Source organism: Centroberyx affinis, unplaced genomic scaffold (genome assembly GCF_046629955.1).
Source record: "Centroberyx affinis isolate AG114_WGS23_722 - 3 ecotype Tasmania unplaced genomic scaffold, CSIRO-AGI_Caff_v1 ptg003686l_1, whole genome shotgun sequence".
Taxonomy (NCBI): Eukaryota; Metazoa; Chordata; class Actinopteri; order Beryciformes; family Berycidae; genus Centroberyx; species Centroberyx affinis.
In genome coordinates, this window is record NW_027281581.1 from 342,478 (window position 1) to 363,509 (window position 21,032).

At 43.0% G+C, this 21,032-nt stretch overlaps 1 protein-coding gene across 2 annotated transcripts; it reads left to right on the forward strand.

Annotated features, from left to right (window-relative positions):
• The first annotated feature begins 923 nt into the window (after positions 1-923).
• Positions 924-12,359, forward strand: lrfn2b (leucine rich repeat and fibronectin type III domain containing 2b). Of its 2 annotated transcripts, XM_071540560.1 has the most exons (3): positions 939-2,314; positions 11,360-11,723; positions 11,757-12,359. In XM_071540560.1, the coding sequence occupies exons 1-3, from the start codon at positions 939-941 to the stop codon at positions 12,357-12,359; spliced, it is 2,343 nt and encodes a 780-aa protein (XP_071396661.1). The 2 variants fall into 2 exon arrangements, with proteins under 2 accessions (XP_071396660.1, XP_071396661.1); XM_071540559.1 differs by having other exon boundaries at positions 924-2,314; positions 11,360-12,359.
• Positions 12,360-21,032: the final 8,673 nt, after the last annotated feature.

A 21,032-nucleotide genomic window follows, 5' to 3' on the forward strand; every position in this document is an offset into this window, starting at 1 on the left:
AGCATTATCTACACCTGAGTGCCCTTTCCACTGGTGGAATTGACCTGGGTCACATGACTTCCCAGATAGAGACCATTACGTCGTCCTCTGGGGGCCTGTAAACGACAGGCTCCATTACGGATCAAACCGTACAAGACAAATACAAGATGAAAGGCTTTGATAATGTACTATATGTTGTTTTGAATACATCGTTGATGACTAGACGCTTTGATATCCCACAGGAATCTTATAACTTCTTACTTCTTTTTGCTTGTGAATATGTCGTTCTTATGCTTGGGTTAAAAGTGGAAACAAGGTCTTTGACATTATCTTATTCTCTCTCTCTCTCTCTCTCTCTCTCTCTCTCTCCCTCTCTCTCTCTCTCTCTCTCTCTCTCATAAGCAAAATGTAAAAGTCAAGGATCAAACTTAGTTCTAATGCCTGCGGGTATGATGACAGCACTCAAGTTGGACCAAAGTCTTGTCAGATCAATACACCTCAAGATGGACCCTGGGGGAATTGTCAGCATAGGCACTGAAGACTCATTCCTCTGGGCCAAATCCAAGGGAGATTACTTAAAACGGCAGCATATTCCCCTGTGTGTGTGTGCCACATGAACTTATAAGATAAGATGAAACTTTAATGATCCCTTTGGGGAAATTGGGCATCAAATTACAATTTTAAGATCATGCGGATGATGCATAAGATAAGGTTAAAGTGATCCTACTTAACAGATGGTTGTCTGTTTTGGAAAATGATTTTAAGATTTTACTGATTTCTATTAAGGCCCCTGGCTACATCTCAGATCTTTTAACCCCTGTTGAGCCAGAGTGCAGCCTGACATCCTCAGGTAGGACCCTCCTGAAGTGCTGCATAGATAGTTCACGAATTCTCATTTTCCTTCTTTGTCTCTCTTTATTTTTCTCTGTCTCATTCAGGTTCCTATGTATGACTCTACCATGGACCACATCATCTGTTGCCTGCTGGTCCTGGGAACCACAGTGATGTTCGCCCATGCATGCCCCAAGTACTGTGTATGCCAGAATCTGTCAGAGTCCCTGGGGACCTTGTGTCCCTCCAAAGGCCTTCTTTTTGTGCCTCTGGACATCGACCGCAGCACGGTAGAGCTCCGGCTGGGGGGCAACTACATCCTCCGCATCACCCAGCAGGACTTTGCCAACATGACCGACCTGGTGGACCTAACCCTCTCCAGGAACACCATCAGCTACATCCAGCCCTTCTCCTTCGGTGACCTGGAGACGCTGCGCTCGCTCCACCTGGACAACAACCGGCTGATAGAGCTGGGCCCGGACGACTTGCGAGGCCTGGTCAACCTGCAGCACCTCATCGTCAACAACAACCAGCTGGGACGCATCCACGACAAAGCCTTCGAAGACCTGGCCCCCGCCTTGGAGGACCTGGACCTCTCCTACAACAACCTGATGTCTTTGCCCTGGGACTCAGTCCGCCAGATGATCAACTTGCACCAGCTCAGCCTGGACCATAATCTGCTGGACTTCATTCCAGAGGGCACCTTCGCTGACCTGGACAGGCTGGCGAGGCTGGACCTAACCTCCAACCGCCTGCAGAAGCTACCTCCGGACCCCATATTTGCCCGCGCCCAGGACTCAATGATCTTGACCACGCCCTACGCCCCCCAGCTGTCCCTAAGCCTAGGCGGGAACCCCCTGCACTGCAACTGTGAGATGCTGTGGCTGCGGAGGCTGGAGAGAGACGACGACCTGGAGACCTGTGCTTCCCCTCCCACCCTGAAGGGACGCTACTTTTGGTACGTCAAGGAGGAGGAGTTTGTGTGCCAGCCGCCTCTCATCACTCAGCACACCCACAGGATGCTGGTCTTGGAGGGGCAAACGGCCAGCCTGAGGTGCGAGGCCATCGGAGATCCTGCCCCCACCATCCACTGGATCTCCCCCGACGACCGGCTGCTAGGCAACTCCTCCCGTACCGCCGTGTACAGCAACGGAACCCTGAGCATCACGATCACCACCTCCAAGGACTACGGCACCTTCACCTGCATCGCTGCCAACGTGGCCGGGGAGTCCACCGCCTCCGTGGAAGTGTCCATCGTCCAGCTCCCCCACCTCAGCAATGGCACTGGGCAGCCAGCGCAGCCCAAGTCCCGCCTCTCTGACATCACGGGCACCTCCAGGGTCAGCAAGGGGGCTCCCAAGAGCCAACCAGAGAAGGCCGTGTCCGTCTCCGAGGTGACAGCCGTGTCGGCGCTGGTCAAGTGGACGGTGAGCAAGTCGGCGCCCAAGGTGAAGATGTACCAGCTCCAGTACAACTGCTCCGATGACGAGGTTCTGATCTACAGGTAAGAGCATGTGTCATTTTTTGTGAATCCTGCAATTTCATTATAAATTGTGATACACGTGGGCGCAGTTTTCTCTATAGGACTTCTCCAAATGGCCAAAAAAATGAGTGTGTGTGGGCTGGCGGATGATTGGGTTTATTTAACGCTTAGAATTTATTCTGTTTAAGTAAATTGAAAGATATTCTCCAACGTGCAACTTGATTTGTCACCCAGGGATTCTGCACAGCACAAAAATACATTGTGTAGGAAGCTGTCTGAAACAGCTTTCCCTCTCATTTAAAAAAAACTGCTGCCTCTCGCAATTTGGAAAACGCAGCTGTCATTATTGCAATCTCAATATTTTTTCAGTATTTGCGTCGCACTAACTAGATCTTCATTGCTTGAAGATGAGGAGGGAGTGGTATGGAGTCATAGAATAATGGTATCTGAATGAGAGGCTCAGCACATAAATTGTTCCAAAACTAGAGATGACAGGATGTTGTGTCCTGGAGAAACAGCTGTCAGTGATCTTAAACAAAGACAGATGAATTTTGTTTAAACATTGAACAATGCCTGTGTACAGCACACAATCTTACACAGAATCCCGTAGCAAGGCTTCCCCGTGGAATCAGTGTTTTACACACAGTTTTCCATAATATTTTACAGTGATGTTCCAGGGATCCATCCATCATCCAGTGCCTCTATTGTCCGTCAAATTGTTTAACAGCAGCAAAAGCAACTCTCTCCCCTTCTCCACCGCCTTTTCATCATCTGACGTCTCCCTCACTAAGCACAATGTTTTGTTGGTCTCGATTATGTTCAGTAGTCCAGAACCGGGGGAATTTCTAAGCGCAGTGGGCGGGTGTTCTGTCAATCCAGCAGCATTTGATGGGGATGAAACTGCATTAGATGAGGCTCGTATTCTACCGGCACAGACTCTAAAACGAATGTGAAACCAGCCAGAAATAAAATCCATTTACTTAATGCCATTAAAATCAGTTACTCTTCTAAAAACCTGTGGAAAGCAAGATATTTACAGTTATAGCCTTAGGGAAAGCATTAGGAAGTTATTTTCCCCTCATTATTAAGTCTATTTCTTACTTGTTTCGCCCTGATAATAATGTAGTAAAAATGTTAGTGTACTTGTGTCAAGACACCTTGCTGTATTATAAATTTTTTATCTGATAGTCAAAATTTTGGCAGTACAGATGTCTTGAGTGTGATTATATAACCCTCCAGAGCTAGTAATGGACACTATGATAAATCCACATGGCATATATAGTACATACTTTTACAAATGTTACAGAAGATAAACGCTGTACTCTGTGTCCTTTTGATCATATTATTTTAATTCAATATATTTAATAACTTTATTTGTATAGCACTTTTCTAAAACAAAGATTACAAAGTACGCAATGAAGACGAACAAGAGAACAAAAAGAGGGCAGTGGCAAAAACAAAGACATAACCATAATGGTGGGGGTGGGATACAGACTCGGGAATATTGGGAGTAGAGTTGGTATGGCTGTAGTCAAGACCACCTTATTCAAGTCCAAGTTCATTTCAAGACCAGGTTCGGTCGAGTTCAAGTCAAGACCAAGACCAGAGCAAATCGAGTCCAATTCAAACCAAAATAGGCAATAAACACTGTACATTCATCTGTCTTTTCAAATGTAAAACTAATGCTGGAGGAGTTTCTTAAGGATCAACCAAGATTTCATCTGTCTTTTCAAATGTAAAACTAATGCTGGAGGAGTTTCTTAAGGATCAACCAAGATGTGGAATTTAATGAAGGTCTGTACTAAACCTCCAACTAATTAATGCAGGGGATTTCGACTAATCTGGTCATAGAAGTTTGAGAATCATTACATACTAAACACCGGTGTAATCCTTTAAAAGGTTTGTAGTGCTGGGGAGAAAATAAACAAGGTGGATCAGTTCGAGAAAAACATATCTTTGAAAAAAAATTTAAGATAGGCAGGAAAAAGGCGAGTCAACATCCAATAGCGGCCGACACCAAGACAAATCAGAGTCAAAATAGAAATGAAACTGAAGCAAGACCAAGATCGAGACCAGGACTCAGGTATTACAAGCCTGAGGTGGAGGGTTATACCAACAAACCGATATACTGTAGTGGAACAACGGCGGAAAGAAAACCATCATTACATAAGAAACATCTGTGGAAATAGGAACTTAAAAACTTAGCAGTTCAAAAGAGTAGCTACCCTGATGGCGAAGACTGGCTCATTTAGTCTTAAAGCTAGATTTAGGAAGCTGTAACAACACATTGTGTAATAACACCGCATTATGTAATAACTCAACAAAATGTAATACATTTTCACTTCATTATGTAATAACACCCGCATTTTGTAATAATCTGCCGCATTTTGTAATACACAGCCTGAACGCAATATGTAATAAATTTCCCCGCATTTTGTAATAAATTATTACATATTGCGGTTGTTATTACAAAATATGGGATACTTTTATAAATACTTTTTTTTTGATAAAAATCGTTATAACATTATAAGCCAGTGTAGTGACTTAAGAATCGGGGTGATGTGGTCTAACCTTCTGGTCCCTGTAAGAACTCTAGCAGCTGCATTTTGAATAAGCTGAAGCTTTTTGATGGTCTTTTTGGGGAGCTCTGTCCAAAGACCATTGCAGTAGTCTGCTAGAAATAAAAGCGTGAATGAGTTTTTCCAGGTCGGCTTTTGACATGAAGTCCCTGAGTTTGGCTGTATTTGCAAGATGATAAAAAGCTGATCTTGTTCCTGCTGTTATGTGGCTATGCAGAGTCAACTATAACGCCGGTCTAATTTAATATTTGGGAAGTTTAATTTAGCGTAATTTTTAAAAAATATAACGTGGACAGATGAAGACATCCATTTTGGTTGGTTATTACATAATGCACTGTATTATTACATTTTCATCATAAAAAAAGTGCAACTCCCGCATTTTGTAATAACCACCGCAATATGTAATAATTTATTATAAAATGCGGGGACATTTATTACATATTGCGTTCAGGCTGTGTTTTACAAAATGCGGCAGATTATTACAAAATGCGGGTGTTATTACATAATGAAGTAAAAATGTATTACATTTTGTCGAGTTATTACATAATGCGGTGTTATTACATAATGCGTTGTTACAAGGACCTTGCCTGAGGATCTAAACACAGACATTTAGGGGTTAACCCATTTGATTTAGGCGGGAATACAGACAGTTGCAGTAGTCTAGGTTAGAGGAAATAAAAGTTTCTGGTAGCTGGCTTTATATTAGCGGATAAGAGTGCAAAGTTAAATAAATTTCATGGCATTATGAGGGGCAAATACTGCTATTTCTGATTTGTATTCATTAAGATGTAAAAAAAAATCTGAGGCATCTGGATTTTAGGGGTAGGTGTAGCTGCATGTCATCAGCATAAAAGTGGAAAGAGATGTGTCTACAGATGAAAAAGGACGGGACTTAAAATTGAACCACACTGATCTTGTCTACTTAGGATGTCTCCAATTTAAATGCAAGAAAGATATTATGAGCTGAACCAATTTAGTGCAGCGCAGTCCTTAATGCCAACCCATGAATTCAGGCGATCAATTAAGATGCTATCAAAAGCCGCACTCAGATCTAGGGGGATTAAAACAGAACTTTCAGCCAAATCCACTGCCATAAGAATATAATTTGCTACCTTTAATGAGGGCAGTCTCCGCTCTGTGCATTTTTCTAAAAACAAGATGAAATGTCTCAAAGGTGTAGTTTGATTCATGGAAACTAAGTTGGATTCATGGAAGTTGAGTGGAGACAACTTTCTCTAAAAGTTTTGATAAAGAATGGAAGTTTGGAAATAGCTGCTGGGATTTAAGGAATCGAGACAACTTAATCATTTCAGCTGTGTCCCACTGTTGTGTAGAAGAGGTAAGAACTGTCAGCTGTTTCCCGTTCAAACACTGGAGCTTGAAGACAAATCATATCACTGCACCAGTTTCCATGATTTTCATATTTTCACCCGAACTAAAGGTTTTCGTGATGCTTTATGTAGGATCGGTGAATTTTATGGCCTAAGGGCCCAGAAAGCTGAGTCGAAACCTATAACAGAATTTCAAGAAAGCACGGGTGTCAGTCTGAAAAGAAGGTGTTCTTTTTGTTTTTTTGTTTTTTTTTTAATTCCTCAAAAGTGTACTATTCTGAGATGCTCGAATGTTTTTTATCCGACAGCAGCGATATGTCTTGTTGCGAGGCAGGCGGGGTAAAAATGTACAAACATCATGATTGTGAATAGGTGACGCACATTGTCCATACCCATCATAGTTGTACAAGAGGCCATGAAGCAGGGTGAAGGGATTGTATGTAACTATGGTAATGGAAGTTATGTGTCAGGCGCAGACCTTCAGTAATATTTCAGTTAAATTGCAGTAAGGCTCCAGAGCAATACTTTAACCATGTAATGGCTCAAGTGTCGCATGCCATGTGATTTAAGGTCCATGCCTCTCTGCTACGGAGAAGCATTTCAGGAATGAAAGCAAGCTCCTGAGGCTACCATTACTGGCTATTAACTGAGCTGAAAAGACTGCTGGATCCATGGCTTACTTCTTGAAAAACATACTCTATTGATTGCAGCTCTGGGAAAAACAGCGCCATACCGGGTCATTTTGAAATGTCATGGCTATTTGGTAGATTTGTTCAGGTAGGTTACCAGGAGCAACAGCCGAAGAGGTAAATGTTAGCTTTGAACCTCAGAATCAGAATATCTTTTATCGACAAGAAAAACAAATCTATAGGAATCTGTCTTGGTGACATTTGCCGTGTTTACAAGCACAGAGAATTCCACTCTTTACCAAGTTGCCTGTTTTTGGTTCAGTGCATGTAAACGTCATAACTCAGTTACAGTAATCTGACATTAAAACAGGTTTCTGTGGCATGTAAACATCTTACTGTTTTCACTTTTGGTTTTTGACATCTGGTCACTTCAAATGCTGCAAACTTGCGTGACGGAAGGATTTAAACAATTGTTTAGTGAGGGGAGCCAATGAGGACAAAGACCAGCTGTGATTCGTTGACTCGAGTTCTGAAAATGCAATAATGTATATATAAATAGAGGAGATTTTTAATTCCTGTAAGAGGGCTCCTTTAAAGAAATATGAGACTCGTTTTGTGGTTTGGATTTCAAGGAACTACATTTCTGCTCTACAAAGCAAAAAGGCCATGACTTCAATTTCAGTTGAAAATGAGATTTTGTCATTTTTGTTCGTCAGCGTCAGGTCAGAGGAGGATAAGAGGATCAAGAATAACCTCTTACTAAGTCAACAAATCACCACATTTTCAAAGTTTGTCTTGCAAGTAATTTGAGGGCGCAGTTAAAACTTATTTTTTATTAGTATATGTCATATTTAACACTGTGAGCAGTGAACATATTTGTCTTCTATCAGATTTGAGATTACACATTGCAGACATGATCGCTGCTCTGGTTTCTGCAGTGAACATTTTCATGCGTGTTCACAATTAATGTAGAAACCTTGTATGCAATGACAACCATTGAGGTAATACAGTGCCAGTCATCTTGAGATGTCATATGATTATGAATAGGGAAACGTCATGGAGCTGTTACAGCAGGTTATCAGGAGCAGCACGGTAAAACAGCATCTTTGAACCTATGCATTCGTCTTAACAGGGTTAGAAATTATTCTATTAAACGTGGGACTCATTTTGTTGTTACTACAGTTGAGGTTTTATCTTATGCAAGCATTTCAGACAGTGAACACCCCGCATTTTAGCTGTTGGCGTGGAGACCAATCGTGTGACAGTTGTGCACTCTATCTCTGCGATGATGCTCTTTAATGAGAGTGAACTGTCAAAGAGATAAAGGCTTCCTGCAGTGCTGGGCGCAGGTCTATATAAGCCATGTTATTACGGTTACATCAAGCGGACAGTGTAACGCAAATCACGGGCCAAAGGTGGTGCCGCCATTTTCAGCGCTGAGCCAGCCCAACTTCAGCTTTCTCCTCCTAATGCATTCATCCATAACAGTTAGAGTAAGGAGATGTTTTATTGCAACCAGGATAGACTCAAGGGTAGAGACACAGACACAGAAAAACGTCACGGCCCATTTAATCCTCCCCTTGCTACAATACAGCTGCAGAGGCCAAGAACGCCTTAGTGAAGAGCAACCAATAAGAGGCCATTAGGGATTTTGCTTATATAAGCATAATCAAATTTCCCAGCAGCACCCTGATGTTTAGGCTGAATCAATGGGGCAGGAGACCATTTGGCATGACCTTGTCTGCGTTTGTCCAGAGAAAAAGGCCTTAAGAAATCAATGGAGATAATGAATAATGTTTTGAAAACTCGAGTCTTTGCAGCTGGGGAAAAAAAAAATAGGAGCCATGAAATAGTTTAATGATTGTCGACAGGAAAGATGCAGCCTGAAGTAGTGATTTATTTGTTTTGTCAGGTCTTTCTTTGAACTGAGAAAATATGTTGAATATTAAAACTGTAACTGACAAATCTCTTGCAAAGCTTAAAGAAGTCTAAGCCAATGGCCCATCTCCTTCTCTCTCTCTCTTCTCTCAGTCTTGCTCTCTCTCCCCCTCTTTCATTCTGATTAATGTTATGGCCTCACGCCATCACTGGGAACTAAGCAGGGCACTCTACAAATTGCCTTCTGCAGCCTGCAGGGGTGGGAAAAAACTTTTATCTCCTCATGATAAGCATAGGCATAGGTTTCCCTGGACTTCCACTTTATTCCTATGAGTTAAAATGAATTAGTCAGTCTATGCAGACAACCTGAAATCAATTAGACCCAGACACAGGAGGGAGCAGTGCCCAGCAAAACCATCACTAGGCTATAGAATTCGGCTCTCAATTCCAAGCAGCCAATTATAATTGTGTAATGGACTGCATCACTAGTTGTTTGAGAAGTAGGAACTTTTTTTTTTTCCTGCCAAAGAGCGTCTTCTGTTTGCATACTGGTGACTCACTAGAATAGGGCAATGTTTTTCTAAATAAACTTGACTTGACTTGACTTGACTTGACATGTGTTTGTGACGTTACCGGTTCAAGTCCCGTCTATGACCTTCGCTGCATGTCAAGTTAAAATAAGATAAAATTAAACTTTACTGATCCCTGTGGGGAAATTAGGACTTTGCAGTGTTGCAACATTGGGACGTTCCCTCTCCCTCTCCTACTATCTGTCCTATCCTTCCTGTCACCCTTCACTGTATACTATGGAACAAAGCTTTTCTTTTTTTTAAAGTATGTCCTTCTCCAATGTTGTGAAAGAACTTGCCCAGTTACAACGAGCCAATCAGATCACACCAAGGATGTTTGAAGCAGTTCAAACTCTGGAACGTTTACTCCTTTAGTTCGGTTAGTTTGGGCAGGTGAGAACAATGCCATTCAAACTCAAGTGGCACCAAAGATCAAGACCAAGATCAAGATTCAAAGCAAACTGTGGTGCGGTTCGTTGAGAACGTAATCTGAACCAACTACAGGAAACAATCCCAAAACGCAAGGTTTTATTATGGGTATAGGAGACGGATGTTGACATCTGATAGCCAGCAGTTACTCTTGCTTGGAAACCCTAGTATAACAAAATGAACCGAAGGCAAACCACAGTCTGGACTGATGCTCATATTCAGCTATTTGTTCATGTGTTCTTAATTGGTATAAACACCAGAGAAGGTCAATCACAGCAAAGAGCGTAGACAAATTCATCATGCATAGCTGAAGTTACAGCTAGGGACTGGAATCAGGTTTGTTTTGACTCCCACCGTTGCCAAAATCTCTAACCTGGCAGGATAACAGGTTACCAAGACTCTGTCCAATAAACAAGCCACTTGTGAGTCCATACAAGCTTTGTTTACAAGCCCTGGTTTGCTTGGAACTGGGCAGTGTGAACCTAGATTAACCAAATACAAAAATGAAACTTTTGCACTGTTGGAAAAGTTGGACCAAAGAAACTGAACTGTAGGTGTGACCGCACCCTCAGGGCTTTACTGAGCAGATCTGGGTCATTTTGCAGGTAATATTTGGCCTTTGTTTTAATCTGCTTGGATCACCAGATGGGTGGGGTTCACTACATTGGGACACCTCAGAAAATGTCAAGTAAGTTGTCAGTCACAGAAAATATATTCACCCATCTGGCACATAAATGAGCTATAGACACCTGCAAGTTTTACCCCAAGTCAGCCAAAAGGTTAGAGGATTAGGTTTATGACCGGAGGGTTACTGATTTTAATCCCTGCAGGGAAAATGTGGGTCGGGGAAATGAATGAGTAATGTCACTTAACTACCAGGTGTGAGTGTGTGTAACTGCAGCGGTACAACCACCAGTCTTCCACTGTTGGCCGCTGAGCAGCTTGCCTGGGGCAGTTGGAGGTTTGCTCTCTTGCTCAGGGGAACCTCAACACCTTGATGGTAGAGGCAGAGGAGAGCATTTCTCGTTCAACAGACACACACACACACACACACATGCACCACAGTACCCACCACCTGACACTCTCCCTGGTGTTGTTGTTCGTACCGCAACGACACTTCCCAGAGGTCCAAAGGTATCTGGGATTTGCCCATACAAAATGGACCTCACTCTCCAGTCTTTCCTGTCTTTCCTGGGTTTTCTGGTTATTTATTTATCACTGCTCCACAGCTCCGATATCAAATGGACCCTCTGTTCACTGCAGCAAGACAGATGGCTCTGAGAGATAAAGCCAATTACTGCTGGCTGTCTGTTAAAGCAGCAACCGCAGAGACTTCGCAGTGGAGAGAAACTCCTAGGGAATGCAAATGGAAATCCTCCCTCTCCTTTAATGAAAAATTGCATCGTGAATAACTCTCACATTACCTCAGCAGTTAGTTAAGTCTCCGTGTGCTGAAATTACATGTGTAATGTGTTCAGATGTTGATGGCTCAATCATTCACTGGATTTACTATATCACTCCTCTAGGTTTTTACAGCTTCCTCTGTGTCATTAAAGGAGATACCAGCCTCGGCCATTATCGAGAAATGCCTCGTTATCTTTACACAGTAATTAACCTGCAGCTCTTAATTCTTTTTCATCTCTTTGTTAAGGATGATCCCGGCCTCCAGCAAAGCCTTCCTGGTGACGAACCTGGTGTCGGGGACCCGCTACGATCTGTGTGTGCTGGCGGCCTGGGACGACACGGCCACCACCCTGACCGCCACCAACGTAGTGGGCTGTACGCAGTTCTTCACCCAGGATGACTACCCTCAGTGCCAGTCTCTGCCCAGCCAGCTGCTGGGAGGAACCATGATCCTGGTGGTCGGGGGCATCATCGTGGCCACCCTGCTCGTCTTCATCGTCATCCTCATGGTGCGCTACAAGGCCGGGGATAACGAGCCGCCGGTGGGAAAGCTGACCAGCGTCAGTGACACGCACTCTCAGACCAACGGGGGTCGACTCGGGCAGAACGGAGTGCTCCTGCCCCAGCCTCAGCCCCAGCCGCAGCCTCAGCCTCAGCCTAAAGCCAAGGCCAAAGTGACACTGCAGGATGAGGTGGTGGAGTTCAAGTGCGGCTCCCTCCAGAGCAGCCTCACCTCTTCCTCCTCCTCCTCAGGCTCAATGGCTGGGGACTCGTACAGCCCGAACAGCACACTCGCCAACATTTGGAGGTCGGCCCCCTCCAAGCCCCGGCCGAACCTTGACCACCTCCTCGGAGCCTTCACCTCACTGGAGCTGCGAGGGGCGCAGGGCCGAGACCCGTCACCTTCAAGTAGCACCGCGGTGACGGCAACGAAGCCCCCGACAGACAAGGAGCCGCTCCTGGGCCGGACGCTGGACTCCCGGCTCAGCCGGCTCCTCATGCTACCTCTGGACTCCAAGCCAAAGAGGAGCCAGTCCTTCGACATGGGAGACGTAACGGGTGCCGGTGCCGGTGCCGGCGCCGGCGCCGCTCAGATGTGCACCTACCCAAGGAGAATCAGCAGTATCTGGACTAAGAGGAGCCTGTCTGTAAATGGCATGCTGCTGCAGTGCGACGAGGAGGGGGACACGGGAGGGAGCAAGGGGACGATAGACAGCGCTGACTGGGTGATGGAGAGTACTGTCTAGGAAAGATGAGGAACATCACACTCTGTCAAACACTGCCCAGACGGATGGCAAGCAGCCATGCCAAGACAGACCTGCTGGTCAAAGAGCCTTTCCTCCCTGTTCTGCATGAAACACATTCATGTTCATCCCTTGTTGTTGGTGAGAAAGCCACACGAGAGCGGTTAATGCTGTACAAAGCACAATTTGCAGAAGGAGCAAGCGAGTTGGTGAGACAGGACACGGGGGAATTCACAGTAATAGCCAAATATAAACTATAGGAATAAAACCTTTGGACCTTTGTTTTGCCTCACAATTTGTACAGAAACGGATACAGTCTTGTTATAAGACAAACTACGGCTGGTCAGCCACCAAGAACATAAAGGAAATGACAAAGTAACGCACTCTGTTGCAGAGACTTGCGGCCATGCCCTTGGACTGCTATTATACTGTGTAAATTTAAAATATGTAATGAAATTAAAGTTTTATATTTTTTATTTTGCTGGTCACATATTGCCCATACTGGTCTCCCCCTCTGCATAAGAGCAGGGTACGGCCAATACTTACAGTGTAAAATCTTAATATGAATCCATCCTCATTTCAGATACTTACAGATCCAGTTAAACCTTATCTGGCTGAATGGTGCAGTATACATAGATGTGATGCTATCATTCATAAAGATGTAAGAAAAGATTTATTGACAAAAGTGTATGTGAATATATTTACTTTCTATACAGAGTATATATTTGAGGATTCACTGAATAATTCTGTATGCTGTCCATATCAAATCTTATGTGATTGCATAGATTATTAAACCTATCATCCCCTAAACCATGGATGTATGTGAAGACTCAATAAAATGTTAATTGTTTAAAAAATGCCAAATTTTTGAGGAAGAAACTGGCGCGATGGGGAAGATGTTCCAAAAAAATTAGGCCTGTTTTTTCTTGTACAATAGATTTCTTAAGCCCAGTAGCAAAATATTTTTATTTTATGGTTATCAAATTGAAAAGGTCTTTTCCTTTAACACTATATATCCATTTTGGGGGGAAAATAGCTGACGTTCATTGTTCAATATCTCTAAAATATACAGGATTCAGTGAGTAAAAGTTTTCTCATGTTGTCAACCAAGGACCTAACTTACCTACCATCCTTTAAAAAGTAACAGAATTTGTTTTGAGATTGTGCTATCAATAATTTTGTAAGAATAGGTGTCACTTTTTTCAAATGGTGGATATCACATTTTGGAAACAATATTTCTCCATTTCCTCCTCATACCATGAGCAATGTATATTGAATTCCTACTGACTGTGTCAAACCAATTGGGGGAGATATGGGTTTAGTAAATACAACTAATCCTATAGACAGTGTTTGACCCCAGGACACAGTGCAGAAGGTTTATGTTCGACAACGTTCAAGTTGTTTGCTTTTATTGTCAGGTGTTCAAGTTGCATGTTTCTGGCAAACTGACCCATGAGACAGTTAAGAATTACAATGTATACACTTCTCTGTCATTTCACACGTTGTGTTGTCTGAATGACTTTTTTTGTGATATCTCCGATTGACTGCGTGTGTACAGTGTCTCTGTATATTGGCTTTTTTGTACCATACTCCAACAGGAATGTGTGTTGTGGGGAAAGCTGTGCACCAGGAGCAGAGGTTGAGGAGGAGCTGCTTCACTGTGTTGCTACAGCGTAACTGTACACATTTCTTACCTGGAGTTGTAGAAGATGTTTGTGTGGTCAATTCTATTGTTTTTGCTACTAAAAGATAAATCTAAAAATATCCTGAAACAGCCATGTTATGTCAGAGTATTCTTTCTTTGACACGCGATGTTGAGTTATACATGAAGACTGTTCTGCATTTCTGTGTGTTTTGCAGGAGGGGCGGGGGGGGTTAACCTATATTTTTCCAAGGAAGATTTGCTGAACACATACAGTATGCTCTTTTCAGCAATGCCCTGTTTTACATTTATGCACACATTGACACCTGGGAGCTGCTGAGTAGCCTACAACTAACTCCACTCCAGTCAACTCCAGTTTGCCACTTTGTAGCTCCACTGGAACTAGTGGGGTTAAACATACAATACACAGATTTCCACCTAGAGGCATGATTTTTTTTATTATGCCTCCGTGCCGGAGATAGCCGTGGCCGGGGGCATTATGTTTTCATGTTGTCCGTCCGTCCGTCCCATTCTCGTGAACGTGATATTTCAGGAACGCCTTGAGGGAATTTCTTCAAATTTGGCACAAACGTCCACTTGGACTCAAGGATGAACTGATTAGAATTTGGTGGTCAAAGGTCAAAGGTCAAGGTCACTGTGACCTCACAAAAGACGTTTTTGGCCAAAACTCAAGAATTCATACGCTAATTATGACAGAATTTCACACAAATGTATAGGAATAAAGGTATAGGATAAAATGATGAAGTGATGACATTTTATATCCAAAAGTTCAAAGGTCAACTTCACTGTGACATCATAATGTTTTGCTTACCACTGTAGCTGAGAAAACGATCTTGGGTCATACTACAAAAACGGTGGAAGTGCTGTACTTTTGCAGACACAAAAATCCTTCAAGTTGACCTAATAATCACATTAATTATATATGTTCAATAAATAAAGACTGTCCTTGCAATGATAAAACAATATTTATTGGCGGAGGCATACAACTGCAAGGCGGTTATTTGTAGTTTACAATATAATGTAATGCACCTGGTTAAAAAACAGTCGAGGATAAAACACAAGAAAGTCCAATAATTATTTCCATTGTGGTCCTCTAGTCCAAGAAGGCTATGGGCATGACCGGCAGTTGAAGCAGTGTCCAAGAAGGCTATGGGCATGACCGGCAGTTGAAGCAGTGTCAACAAGTCAATATAAAAACAACAACAGACCAGTAATACAAATACAAAATGTCTTATACAATATAAACAATTCATAAATTCTACATAAAACCAAAATTGTCACCAATAATCAAATAAGATGCCACTAAAATGGCTTTCAGTGAAGAAGTGTATTCTTAGTCCCGCCCTCCTCCCCCTCAGTCGGTCAAGTTCCCGCACCCAGCACACAATCTGTCTTCCTTGAAACAGCATCTACGTTGCCTGATATCAGACAGAATTGTCAACTCGTTCCACTCCATTTCCATCTTCAGTCTGACATTGCCTCCACTGTAACCGATTTCCGTGGGGGAGGGGGATTCGATTTTCCCTAACCAATCACTAGAGACCGACGTATCCACCTGAATCTAACATAATTTAAGTCGACACTGATGCTGTAGCCATGACAACACCAGAGGCGGTTCAGAAAGTATAGAGCATCTTTGACAACACGGAGCGAAGTAAAAACAAAGTACGACGACTTTTAATCGATTTAGAACAGCCTCGATAGCAGCGTCTATCTTGTCTATAGCGGACGCCATTGTTGTTATTACTCCTCCTTGGTTCTGGCGCACAGCTTGACAACAGCTTGACAACGGCGTTAGTCCCGCCCATGGCACTGATTGGCTAATCGTTAGTCCCCCCCCGGCGCTCATTGGACCGATCACTTTTTCAACCGGGAGAAACCTGCTGTTTCATGTCACGATGCCAGACCAGAATCAGTCAACTCGGTGGAGTGGGCGGATTCAAAGATCTGGACCCAGGCAAGCATCTAGCCTGAGGCCGAGGTAACCGACATCCATAAAGGCTCCACAGGCAGTGGAGAAGCAACGACAAACGCAGCCAATCTGCAATTAAAAACAAAAACACAATGGCGATGTAAAGTTCACTGTGTTTTTGAACGGGTCTTGTCTGCCACATTTGTAGCTTCACTGTTCTTTCATTTCTTACTGCTTTCCTCTGATGTTGTAACTACAGCTTCCCTGCACTGTAGCCGCTAGCCTCACCTTGATAGCCACAACCCAGCTCACCTCTGGCCACGCCCACTGCATATACATACGCCCCAAAACGTTGAAAAGCCAATTTCAGGCAAACGGGGGTATTTAGGCATGTACACAAAGAGTCACAGACAGACACAGAATGGACATTTATAATATATCCTATTTATTTATTGTTTTAATGTGAAAAAGTTGCATATTGCAGCTTTAAGTGCCTCGCTCAAGGCCATGGCAAATTCAATGTGCTTTGCATAAAACACAAAAATATTGTATGTAAAATGACATTAGAAAGAAAGAAAGAATATACAGATGATTTAGTTAAAGGCCACAGAGAAAAGGAAAGTTTTGAGCTACTTTTGAAACATGTGACAGTGGGAGCAGCACATTTCAGGGCATCTGGAAATTTATTCCAGCAACTGGGAGCATAATAACTAAAAGCAGCTGCTTCACCAGATTTTGTTTTCACCCTGGGATCAGCTAACACACCAGTCCCAGATGACCTAAGAGGCCAGGTGAGGGAGCGAGAAGGCATCATGTATTCACTTTCCCTGCCCAGATTTTCCCAGTTGGTCCAGGGGATTTGAACCAGGAACCTGCGGGTCACAAGCAGGGGCGTCGTAGTGGGGGGGAAAGTAGGACTGACTACCCAGGGCCCCAATCGGTTGAGAGACTCAACTTTGTATCAAAAAGAAAAATAGAGGAGGCTCTCTGAGGCCCCTTTCACCCCTTACAAAAGGCACAAAACGGTTTAGTCCGCCCCTGCACTAGGATTCATCTCTAAACGCAGCTTATCGAGCCGAGTGACTGCTGATGCTGGAGCACCAATGTGCACTGTGATAGAGTCATGTCTTTCCCCAAGAAAGGGAAATCGGGGTACCAAAAAAGAAAAGAAAGAAAGGAAAGAGAAAGAAAGCAAACTGAGGGAAAACAACTGCTAACTAATTTCTTTCAAAAGAAAGGTGAGCACAACTAACACAGTTTAAGAACGGTTTAAGCTAATATCATCAATTATTTGTAAAAAAAAAAATGTCAAAAGATGCGTGAAAGACATGGATCAAGAGAGGAAGGGGGCCCACAGAGACTGCTTATGTTGTATAGGGCCCAGAATTTTGGGCTACACCCCTGGTCACAAGCCTGCTTCTACTCTACCTCTGACCTGCGTTATGGAAGCTGTGCGGAGCAGCTTGTGGGTTTCTCTGAGTTCACTGGGATGCCTGCTCCTCACGTCACATCGCTCCACACAGTAGAAACGCCGCCGTGATGACGTCCACTTCCTGGAAAAGATAAAGGAAATCCCAGCGTTGGCCTGCTGTGAACTTCTAAGGCAATATCACATTTCAAACTAAGATGTGTGACCTGTCTTAGAGACCTCTGATGACCCCTAATCCGGTTTTTGTTGCACATGCAGTGTGAGTAAGGATGGCTTAGCGAGCTTCACCTCAGGAAGCCGGATGACATCAGGAAAATGCCGTGACATCCAAAATGTCATCCATCCAACTCTGCCATAGGCGTTGATTTGCGGTTACACAGGGACACACAGGGAAAAAAATTGGTCTGCTTCAAATACATATGCTGCATTTTCACTCGGTCTGTGTGTTTAGAAGCACATTTTAGTTTTACTGAAGCACATTTTGCGAGTGGCTTTAGTCACAAGCGCATTGGAGCTCTTCCCCTTTAAGAACGTTTGGCTTGAGCTCACATGTTGTAAATATTTGGAAATATAATTAGACAAAGATAAAACTCTTCAGCTCACCGGTTCAGTTTAGCAAAATCTTACTGTATTTTTATTTATTTTCGACCAATAATTCTCCTCACTTTCTCTCTCATACCTGCATATTCTTCTCATGTAAATTTGTATATGTCGTTTCAATCTTGCTGATGAAGCGAGGGAAAACGTAGCTATGCCTACAGTTACATGCCCCCCTCCCCTTACACACACACACACACACACACACACACACACACACACACACACACACACACACACAGACACATACACACACAAATTTGAAGCAAAATCTACGTTTTTGAACAATTTTGCTATCTAAAATTCACCAGGCAGTATTTTAAAAACACAGACGATTCAGTCCCCCAAAATCAATTTTGTGAGCAAAGGTCTTAAGATGCCTGATAACTTTAAACCATAATGTATTTTAATTTCATGCCGGCAATCTTTCGTAAAAGGAGGCATGAAGAAGCAGAGATGCTATCCCCATTTTAAAATGAAACTTTTCAATTTCCCTTGTTTTGGTTCTGATAAGGAGACACTGGTTAGGATAATTCTCCCCAGCTACCTCCATCTGAATGTGTTGAGGTCTTACAGTCTGTGCGATAACATTTTTATTAGATAGAAACCATATTTCAGCGCCCCTCCTTATGTAGTAAAGGTGACAGGTAAGGAACTAGATTCTCTGCCTTTTCAGCTGTTTTAACGCTCTCCATCCACTAACAATGAGATGCAGAGAATGCCAAAGAATACAGACAATGTAATACAAAGTCTATTCACACCTGGCAGGTATCCAAAGGGACACACGCAAACACAGGGCTGCATTCAAGCTAAACTCCCTGAAAGCTGGGCGGAAAACCCAGACAAAACCTCTTCCTTTTGTCAGGCATCAAGAGAACATAAAGCACCGTGTATGTTCACTATTATCCAGATTCCTCTGTCTGTTAACCACCTTACTGGGTTTACCAGTATCCAGCAAATCCCACAGAGGGATTGCTGAGGGCAATAAGTGGTCAGAGTGGGAGTGTGTTGGGAGTGCTGAGAGGGGGGATGGGCCATAGATTTAAAGCTTATTTAATGGACAAATCCACCCTAAAGCACTTAAACACTATTGGTGATGTACTTTGAATTTCTGAGTCCATTCTGTTGTTTGGTGCTGCATTTTCCTTATTCCTGCAGATAACTGGCCAGATGTAGATGGCGTGACGTCCAGTGCAGCTACAATGGAGTTTGATCGCAGAAAATGTTTCAGCGATCTAAAACATCAACGGTAACCATCAGGTTTTGGTGTCATTCTAGTCTATTGAGGCTCCTGTTAGTCTCTCTCTTCTTCTTCGATGGATTTCTCCCTGTGTGATTGATTCTGAGGGACTGACACCAAAACCTGACGTTTACTGCTGATGTTTTAGATCACTGAAACATTTTCTGCTATCAAACCCCAAACTCAAAATATCGTCTACAATTGTCCAGTTATCCATGGGAATAACAAAAGCACACCGCCAAACAAAAAAATGGACACAGGAATGCAAAGCACATCGCAATAGCTGTTTAGTAAACAGTGTTAAAGTGGTTTTTAAGGTGGATTTTTCCTTTTTAAGGCCAATATCGACTCAACACATTGACAAACCAATATATCGGTCTGACTGTAGTAAACACATTCAGATGCTGCTTCTGTCGCCCCAGAGACGCTGCTCATGGCTTTCCGGTATCCACAGACGGAGCTTCATCTGCGTCACACACAGCCGTGAACTCTGGGCATCTGTAAGCAGCAGGAGCCACCAGGCCCAGCATCAATTAGTGGGAGAATTAAACAAAAGCTTTGCATAGAAATGAGGACCCCATACAGATATGCAGTGCTCATATTATATTTCAAAGCATGCCAAAGTGCTCGTCGAGCCAGCTCATTCTGACATTTAATTCAATTGGTTAGAATAGAAGATTGCAATTACCACGGATAAAAGGGACGTGATCGCGGCTGAAGTGCATTGCTGACCACCAACCAAATACAAATTCAATCAAAGGCTTAGCCAGACACGAGCGCTGGGTGATCAGAGGCTGCGCTCACACACACCAGCTGTAATCAAAGGAATCTTAATAGTCGCAGCAATTGATCTGTCACAGCCAAATATGAAATATTCACAACATAGTTCTGCTTCAGTATGAAAGCAAATGAAGTAAAATAAAAATGAAGCATTGAAAGCTGAGCAGACCATGTGGTAAAGATGTAGAGACTGTATGTGGAGTACTGTGACTAGGCAGGGTTGGCGTGTAATGGATTACATGTGATCAGATTACAGTAATTGGATTACCAAAAAATTGGTGGCTAATCCTTGGAAAAAAAGAAAAAATACCGTAATCAGATTACAGTTGCTTTTGCAAATATATGTGATTACTTGTCACTCAAATTAGTTTGAAGGGAAAAGGACATTTAGATTGGCAAATTATAGACACTAATACAATTTTACACACCTCAAAATAATGGTTGATGCTGGTTGTTTTGATCAGGTGATAACACTATTCGAATTGCAGATGGTAAACTAATAAACTGCGTAGCTGTTGTCATGTAAAAACCTCAAAACTCCAATTGTGGTGATGATTTTAATGTTTAAACTGCAATTGAAGGATTAGAAAGGTCTATGGGTTGAGAAAATCTGACTATCCTCAGACTTACAAAACTCAAACCCCACTGGATAAACTGAAAAATGCATCACCGTCAAGATAAAAAAAAAAGGCTGTTCTTCTCAGTTCCTAAAAAGTCAATGCTTTATTTATCCAGGGAAAGCTGACTGAACACTTGTGCTCTGTTTCAGCAACATCTGCTTTCATACTTGTCTAGTTTCATCTCTCCTTCGCACCTGGGAGCTGCTCAGTACAACCACAGACTCATGGCGGATCAGTGCCTTGCTCGATGGCAGCTCGAGTTTCTCAGTCACTTCAACCACCCAGATTTTCCCAGCAAGTCTGAGATTTGTACCAACGGCTTTCCAGTCACAAGTCCTGTTCTCTAATCTCTTTATTTAGGCAAGTAGTATCTTTGCCACATCAGATTATGTTACTGAGAATCTTCCTGTGCTTTATCTTACTGATTATGATGTT